The 9,365-nt window shown below is 39.1% G+C and overlaps 2 protein-coding genes across 2 annotated transcripts; both read right to left on the reverse strand.

The window, feature by feature from the left end:
* Window positions 1-3,262: 3,262 nt before the first annotated feature.
* On the reverse strand, window positions 3,263-4,591 carry LOC145980159 (uncharacterized). Its single transcript, XM_083113199.1, has one exon. It carries the CDS (start codon window positions 4,589-4,591, stop codon window positions 3,263-3,265), a length of 1,329 nt encoding a protein of 442 aa, XP_082969325.1.
* A 1,048-nt stretch (window positions 4,592-5,639) lies between these two features.
* On the reverse strand, window positions 5,640-8,462 carry LOC145980161 (uncharacterized). The gene is made up of 2 exons (XM_083113200.1): window positions 7,769-8,462; window positions 5,640-7,276 (listed from the first exon to the last, which is right to left on the reverse strand). The coding sequence occupies exons 1-2, from the start codon at window positions 8,460-8,462 to the stop codon at window positions 5,640-5,642; spliced, it is 2,331 nt and encodes a 776-aa protein (XP_082969326.1).
* Window positions 8,463-9,365: the final 903 nt, after the last annotated feature.

Here is a 9,365-nt window from a genome sequence, read left to right on the forward strand (position 1 = left end):
TCAGTGCTAAATTTCTTTCCAGCGAGCATTCTTTTAAGGTCTGCAAACAGGAAAAAGTCACTGGGGGCCAGATCTGGAGAATATGGTGGATGGGGAAGCAATTCGTAGTCTAATTCATATAATTTTGCCATCGTTTTCATTGATTTGTGACACGGTGCATTGTCGATTGTGAGAACGCGCGGCACCCATTTTGCACACAGCTTTCTCATGTTCAAATATTCATGCACAATATGTCCAACACGTTCCTTTGAAAGTCTCAGCTATCTCGATCAACTTCACTTTACGATCATTTAAAATTATTTTGTGGACTTTTTTGATGTTTTCGTCGGTAACAGCCTCTTTGGGGCGTCCACTGCGTGCATCGTCTTCGATGCTCATTTCGCCTCGTTTAAATTTAGCAAACCACTTTTCAACGGTTGATTTTCCTGGTGCAGAGTCCGAATAATGTTTATCAAGCCAAGCCTTGGCTTCAACAGTATTTTTTTTCGCCAAAAAGCAATGCTTTATTAACACACGAAATTCTTTTTTTATCCATTTTTTCACAATAACAAAAGCTGCTTCACTCACAATGCTATATTTCACGAACTAATTATCCGGCAGCTGTGAAATTTATACACGTATCTTTTGAAGGTTAGTACTAAGTAAAAATCACATGGATTTAATTCTAGTAACGCCATCTATGAGTCAGCCTACGAACTTTTCAGCCCAACTGTTACAAACAAATATTGGATGTTATATATGCTATTTTATTAATTTTCATTAAATTTACTTTTTAAATGTATTTAGTTTAGTTCTTACGATCGATCACACAAACTCACTTTCAATTGTATAAAATTAATACATATTTGTTATTTATCAACTTTAGCATAGTACGATTTCTACTTTCTATTAGCTTATAACACACTCTGGGTTGGTTTGTGCTATCTTATAGTTTCTTCAGTTGATGTTTCCACTGCATAACACATACTTTCACTTACACTTACATAGGGGTTTCCAATAAGAACGATATGATTTTACAATGAAATGAAATAAAAACTATTTCAGATACAACCAAACTTTTTATGTTATTTTGAAGCATAGTTTATTACATTATGTTTTGAATAACACATCATTTAAGTGTCCACCTCGACTTCGTGCACACGAGTGAATTCGATGAACCCAATTTTCGATGACTTTGTGGTGCAATATCTCGGGCCTGATGTCACGAATGCAGCGTTCGATGTTCAATCTTAATGCATCAAGAGTTCGTGGTCTGTTTGCATAGACTATAGATTTCAAATAACCCCACAAAGAGCAATCTCAAGGAGTTAAATCACACCTTCTTGGGGGCCAAATAACAGTTGCATTTCTTGAAACTATATTTTCACCAAACTGTTATTGCAATACGTCGATAGTGACATTAGAAGTGTGACACGTGGAACCGTCTTGTTTTGACCACATGTCCTCCAAATCAATTTCATCTAACTTTGGCCACAAAAATCTTTTAACATCAATCGGTACCGCTCACCAGACACTGTAACTGCATCTCCTACCTCGTTTCGGAAAACAAATGGTCCTATAATGCCACCATACCATAAACCACACCATACAGTCACCTTTTGTTGATGCAAAAATGACAATTTTGTTTGTTAACATATCAACTTAATCAGAAATGAGCTTCATCTGAGAAGATAATTTTTTTGTACAAAATTATTCACAAAAGAACTTATATTTTTCATTTTCTTTTTTAAATAATAAAACAACGTTCTTGAATCGTGTATTTAGCCATGATGAATTGTCACAGTATAATAAAGACAAATGACAATTGCTGACAGTTATAACATTTGAAGCATAGTTGCCAGTTCATTTCAAAATGATATCATTGTTATTGGAAAACCCTATACTTAATATGAATTTATATCTGCTACTTTAGTGTCCGTTTAATACGTGATCTAAAAGCTTCAAAATCTCGAATCTGTTTAACAGTTCAACACAATAATCTTGTTTTTTATCTAGAAACGTTCCTGATTAAATATTAACAATTAATTTAATTTGAGTCCTGTTGTGTTATCCTTGATTTGTAGATTTGAAATCCTGATTTAAAAATTAACTGAAAATGAGCTGTTGCTAGTTTAATACACTATACTAATTTTAGGATGTTTTTCATATTTTTTTAAGACATACCTTCATATTAAATATTAAATTAATAGATATACACGAAATAGTAAGTGTATTTGCAACTATAATTTTCTAAAGGAAACCTACAAATCTTCTACTCTAACATACACATATATATTCACTGAATGGGTATATTGATGTACAATCTTCTGTCGTTTTGCACTTTGTCTGTCTACAATACTGGTCAGTGTGTTGCAAACACGATACGAATAGGTTGTAGAACTTTGATGTGCTACTCGCCGTCAATATAATACACCAAATAACTATTTCAAGCAGCTGTGGTAGAACTCAGTGAATTATACAGCTTGTCCATAAATATACTCTCATACTTTAATGTGGTATTACGTCGCTTTGGATAATCGTATTTAAATGAAATTGGTGATATTTGAAAGAAAAACTCAAATATTTTATTTTACAACTCATAGACATTGAATGTGGCCCCCACGAGTGGCCCTGCAGACATCAAGGTGATATTCCCATTCATGTCACACAGGCTCCAACATATCCACAGGGATGGACTGGATTGCAGAAATGATGCGAATTTGCAGTTCTTGCAGGTTTTGAGGCAATGGGGGTACATAGACACAATATTTTATGTAACCCTATAAAAAAACGTCACAGACTACAAGTCAGGTGACCTCGGCGGCCAATTGTAGAAGACATTATCATCATTTCCGGCACGTCCAATCCATTTCCTGGAAGCCGCTCATTCAGATGTTTCCGAACATGTAAATGCCAGTGAGGAGGTGCTCAATCTTGTTGAAAAATAAATTCATTGCTGTTGCGTTTCTTATTTAAACACTGGACTGATTATATACACTATTTAATGTACACTGACACTGGACTACATTGGAATGGAGTTGACCACCGTGTAGCAATGTCTCTCGCTGTTCTCTCGTACAGTGCGGGTATTTCCCGATACGTACCACGCCCTGCACAGTCTCCGAAGCAGAGTCTGCACTGTCCTGCCACCTAGTGGCGACAAGTATAATGAATACTTAAGATACACAAATTTTCACACATTGATAACACAAATAATAATACATACACTAATCTATCCCAAACATAGTCCCCCCTCTTGATCGAGTCGATCAACAAAGTACAACTAATGATCTATTGGAAGAGGCACTAGTTTGTTAACTGGACGTTTATAAGTTGAAGACGAAGTGCGAACAGTTGCAACACGCACTAGTCCATCCGCACCAGGATGCACTTGTTCAACTATAGCAAGTTTCCATGTAAGTGGAGGTAGGTGATCTTCCTTCACTAAGACCACTGTTCCTGGTTCCAAATTCTTCTTTTGGGTGTTCCACTTGGTCCTCTGTTGCAAGGAATGCAAGTAGTCCTTTGACCAACGGTCCCATAGTTGTTGGTACATCTGCTGCAATCTCTGCCATCTGGATAAACTGGATTCTTTGATGTTAGTTAGACTAGGCTCAGGAAAACTAGTTAGGGGTGCACCAATAAGGAAATGGCCAGGGGTTATAAAACTGGGATCTGTAGGGTCATGTGACAATACTGTGAGGGGCCTTGAGTTAAGACAGGCTTCGATTTGAACTAAGAGTGTTTCAAGTTCTTCGAAAGTGAGAGCAGAGTTCCCTACGATTCTCCTCAGGTGATGCTTTATGGACTTCACTCCTGCTTCACAAAGTCCAGCCATATTTGGGCTATTGGGTGGGAGAAAATGCCATTTGAATCCTTCCTGAGCTGCATGGTCTTCTATAGACTTGCTGAAGTCTGATGATTGGAATAAATTCTTCAACTCTTGTAATTCACGATTGGCACCGACGAAATTTCTTCCGTTGTCGCTGTACAAGTTCAGACATTTTCCTCTGCGTGCCGTAAATCTTTGCAAAGCAGCAATGAATGACTTGGTGCTGAGATCTCCGACCAATTCTAGGTGTATAGCCTTGGTGGCAAAGCATACAAATACTGCTACATATGCTTTCAGCCTTGATTTGCTTCTAGTGATTGACGGCTTGATGATAATTGATCCAGCGTAATCAACTCCAGTGTTTAGAAATGGTCTAGTGGACTGTATTCTGGATGGTGGTAATTGTCCCATGAGCTGGTTGGAAATAGATGCCCTTAATTTGAAACAAATGAGGCACTTATGCAGAATAGCTCTGACCACTTGTCTGGCTCTTGGTATCCAGTACTCCTGTCGTAATGAAGATATAAGGAGTTGCGGTCCTGCATGTAATAGCCTGTGGTGTTCTGAAAGAATGATCAATTCAGTTAAATGATGCTTCGGTGGCAATATGATTTGATGTTTGCTATCATATGGTAGCTGCGAGTGTCTAAGTCTTCCTCCAACTCTGAGTACTTGCTTGTTATCGAGGAAAGGATGCAAGTCTGAAAGTTTACTATCCTTTAACACCTGACTGTTAGAAGACAATTCTCGTATTTCCTTTCCATAAACTTTGTGTTGCATGCTTCTAATGCAAGTATGCAATGCTGATCTTAAGTCACTTGCTGACAATGATCCCATGTGTTTCTCTTGTTTGTTCCTCGCATTGTGTAGAAATCTCAAACAATATGCAATCACTCTTTGAAGTTTCAATAACGACGAAAATCTGCTGATAATTCTATTGTTGGTGCATTTGTGACTAGACTTACTGTAGTTGTTCTTTGTTCTTCAAGTTCGTCGAGTTCGAAGTCATCATCCCTTGACGATGTTGGACTCGAAGGCAATGCTGTTGTTGGAAGTGATAACCAATCAGGGCCATGAAACCACATTTGAGAGGTGTGTAGTGAGTCTACATTTGTCCCTCTGCTGATTAAATCTGCGGGGTTCTGTGCTGACACTACATGTTTCCAGTACTGAGGCTTAGTACATTCTTGAATTTGTGAAACTCTATTCGCTACAAAGGTTTTCCATCGTCTTGCAGGTGATGCAAGCCACGCCAGTACGATCTTCGAATCGGTCCACAGATTGATTCTACTGACTTCCAATTGCAGTAGTTGTAACACCTTGTGTGTTAGTTTCGCCAGCAACAAGGCAGCGCACAATTCAAGACGAGGAAGAGTGATTCTTCTTATAGGTGCCACACGCGAACGTGAACAAAGTAAATGTACAGTGGTTTCACCATTTTCATTTGTTGATCTAAGATACAAACAACAGCCATATGCAACTTGCGATGCATCTGAAAATCCGTGGAGTTGAATGTCAACCACTTTTCCTTGAACTAGCACAAATCTGTTAACTTGTATCTGATTAATGTTTGGTAGCTGTTGAAACAAACGTTTCCACTCCATGTTGAGTTGTTCTGGTAACTTATCGTCCCATTCCATGTTATGGAACCATAATTGTTGTAGAAGTATCTTGTAAGAAATTACTATTGGACTCACTAGTCCCAAAGGATCAAAGATTGATGCGACAATAGAAGCTACTTGTCGTTTAGTGATGTTGTCTTCAAAACATGACACTATCTCCTTGTTATTTGCTTGCAATTTATCGGTGACTGGATCCCACGTGAGGCCTAAAGCCGTAACGCTTGCTCCCTTGTCGAACTGAAATGGTAGTTGCATTTATGAGTAGCTGGTACTGCTTCAAGAAGTTCTGGATGATTAGAACACCATTTCTTCAAAGTGAATCCTGCTGAATTCAGTAAATCGATTAGTTCTCCTTGCAATTGTCTAGCTTCTTCAATACTGTTGGCTCCAGTGAGAAGGTCATCAACGTAAACATCTCGTTGTAAAACTTTGGATGCATTCGGAAACTTGGTTGCTTCCACTTCAGCTAACTGCTGCAATGTTTTGGTCGCCAAAAACGGTGATGATGCCAAACCAAATGTGACTCTTGTGAGCTCGAACGTTTGTACTGGCATATCTGTAGAATTTCTCCAAAGTATGCGTTGAAACTTAGTGTCATCTGGATGAATCAGAATTTGTCTGAACATCTTCTCGGCGTCTGCCGTAAATACAACCTTGTGCGTTCTGAAGCGAAGAGCTATAGACTGAAGATCGTCATGTGTGGTTGGACCGACCATCAGTATATCGTTTAATGAGACTCCATTTGTTGTTTTTGCTGATGCATCAAAAACAATTCTGGTCTTCGTGCTGCTGCTACTAGGTTTGAATACTGGATGATGTGGTAAATAGTATGACACGTCATCAGCTTCATTTAGATCTGGTTGTACTGGCTTCATGTGTCCCAACATTTCATACTCCTCGAGTATTCTGCCATACTCCTCTTTCAACTTTGGTTGTTGTTGAAACCTCTTCTCTAACTGATGTAATCTGAATAATGCCTGGTTGTATGAACGTCCTAGCTCTGTATGGTCTGATCGAAATGGGAGACGAACAATGAAACGCCCTGTTTCATCTCTGGTGGTGTGTTGATTGAAGTGGTTTTCACAAGCTACTTCTTCAGCTGTTTTTTGTTTCGAGTACATTTCCTCCAACTCGAAAAAACGCCGTAATTGAGAATCCAAATTATCCTCCATGCGTACAAAACATGCTACTGTGGGTGTACTAGGTTCTACAGGCTGTTCCATCCGACCAGCTAAAATCCAACCTAATTCAGTATTTTGAAGAACTGGATAGTTTTCATCTCTCGTTTGTCTTTCAGGAAGAAGTAAGTGCAAGTAAAGTTCCGATCCAATTAGTAGATCTATCCCTTCTGGTTTGTAGAAATCTGGATCTGCTAACTCAATGTCGGTTGGTAGGTTCCAATGTTCATGATGAATAACTTGAGAAGGTACGTTCCCTGTGATGCGTGGGAGTATCAGACAAGTAAGTGAAGTCTGGAAGTCTGACACTCTTGAGCGCAGCTGAATGTCTACACTGTGCTTGGCTTCCGATGAAACGTTATTGATTCCTCTGATTGGAATATGATTTTTCTGCTTTCGCAACTGTAGTCTCTGAACAAGATCTTCCTTGATGAAATTTGACTGAGACCCACTGTCCAGGAGAGCTCTACATGTATGTGGCTGTCCTCTAGAATCGGTAACTTCTACTAAAGCTGTTGATAGCAGAACGTGTGATCTTGGTTTACTCTTAAATGTGCAGTATGAAGATTGTACTGAAGTTGTCCTTGCAGCTTCATTCCTCGTGTCTGGTGAGTCATTCCTTGGTTGGTCTTGCCTTAGAGGACCTCCTCGTTTACCGCCTTCGTCTGGATGCAACAGTGAATTGTGTTTCAATCCACAGCGTCTACAATTACCTGAAGTACAGTTCCTAAAATTATGATTCTATCTGAGACAATTATAACAAAGTTTGTTGTTGCGCACACACTCTTGTTTCTGCTTCAGACTTGCGCCTGCAAAAGACTTGCATGAATATAAGGAATGTGCTAATTTACAGAAATAGCATTGTGTATTTGTAGTTGTCAGGTAAGAATTTGACTGACGGATGTGTTTCTGTTTAGGGCTAACCTTGTGTTCATTGACATTTTTGTTTACGTGAACAGATTTCATTGATTCCAAAGCTTGACATTTTTGTTCTACAAAGATGAACAGTACCTTTAGTGTAGGGAACGACTGATTGGTATGGCTTAATTCCCATTCCCTTCTTGTGTGAGAATCTAGTTGAGCCAAAAAATGATGTATCAAAATAACATCTTCTAACGGTGTTTGTAATTCAAGAGCTCGAAGAGCATTTAAGTTACTGGTGACGTCATTGATGAACTGACGTAATTCTGTGGCATTTTCCTTGTTAATTGCGTTCACATGCAAGATGTTATTGACATGACTTGCTGCTATCAGTCGTTTATTCTCATACCTATCTTTCAACAATTGCCATGCAATATCGTAATTTGAATCGGTCATGGGCAAAGTATCGATAAGTGTTCTTGCTTCAGATTCCAATGATGAACGCAAGTAGTGGAATTTCTGTATTTTAGGAATATTGTCATTTGTGTGAACCATAGCCTGAAATGCATCTGAATATGCTAACCAATCCTGATAATTACCGTGAAACGTGGGTAAAGATACCGTGGGTAATTTGATGTGCTTGGTACCTAATGATGAAGCATTGTTTACAACATCCGATCCATTTGTAGGTGCAGCTTGTGCTTGTTTATGTTTGTCTATAATGGATTCCATTTTACCCCATACCTTGTAGTAAACTTCTTCAAAATCTCCCCTGTGAGGTTCGTGATTCTCGTTTATATCTTCTACTTCTAAACGTGTTTGAACTTCATCATATTTTTCCCACAAAGGTGTTAAATTCTGTAAACGGACCCTTACTTCTTGAACTTCCCCCGTATCTTCAAAGGCATTGACAAATGCTTGTGTTCGTGTTAACTGGCCCTTAAATCCAGCTCTCTTACGTATCAACACTCTTTTCTCTTCTTCATCCATCGCGAAGGAAAGAGGGCAAGATATGTAGGAAATAGTACGTGAGGAAAGAGTAAACAAAATATGGTGCGAGCCTAGCTAACTACTGACCTTGATCTGAAGCTTCCCTGGGTGTTGGCGATGACGTCACTTCAGCCGACAGCAGGATACTGTAGTGGATGCTCGAAACTGTCCAAATTTATGATACTCGTTCCCGTGTTGAGTTATCGTAACAGATAACTTATTGTCCACTGAATACTACCGTGTATAACTCGGTCTTCTAACAAAACATTCGACGTACGCGCGATAACGATACGGAATGTCTGTTCAAACCACACGCGTAACCGTTGTGATGGAAAATTACACGTAATACGTAATAAGTACTGTGACACAGAAAGTTCTACGATTGAGCACATAACATGCAACCATATATTGACGTAAGTACGAATGTCAGTACACATCTGTAACTGGAACACTGCATACAAAGTCACTTCGACACCGCGCGAAAACACTCGTTCTTTCCATGGCGGGCGAGTTGAGACGTTTGTTCTGATGCGTAACACGTCATATCTCACAGAGATTGTTCCCTTGGTAAACTAATCCTGCCCGGAGATGACCATAAAATGTTGCGTTTCTTATTTAAACACTGGACTGATTATATACACTATTTAATGTACACTGACACTGGTCTACATTGGAATGGAGTTGACCACCGTGTAGCAATGTCTCTCGCTGTTCTCTCGTACAGTGCGGGTATTTCCCGATACGTACCACGCCCTGCACAGTCTCCGAAGCAGAGTCTGCACTGTCCTGCCACCTAGTGGCGACAAGTATAATGAATACTTAAGATACACAAATTTTCACACATTGATAACACAAATAATAATACATACACTAATCTATCCCAAACAATTGCCTTCATTTTCT

Source organism: Lepisma saccharinum, chromosome 27 (assembly GCF_977018435.1).
Source record: "Lepisma saccharinum chromosome 27, izLepSacc3.1, whole genome shotgun sequence".
NCBI classification, from domain to species: domain Eukaryota; kingdom Metazoa; phylum Arthropoda; class Insecta; order Zygentoma; family Lepismatidae; genus Lepisma; species Lepisma saccharinum.

What these genes read in the sequence shown, in the direction of transcription:
- LOC145980159 (XM_083113199.1), bottom strand. Translation starts at nt 4,591, where the DNA reads ATGCAACACAAAGTTTATGGAAAGGAAATACGAGAATTGTCTTCTAAC.
- LOC145980161 (XM_083113200.1), bottom strand. Translation starts at nt 8,462, where the DNA reads ATGGATGAAGAAGAGAAAAGAGTGTTGATACGTAAGAGAGCTGGATTT. An exon ending in GTTCATCAATGACGTCACCA is followed by an intron (nt 7,277 to 7,768) that starts GTAACTTAAATG and finishes TGTTGCATCCAG; the next exon opens with ACGAAGGCGGTAAACGAGGA.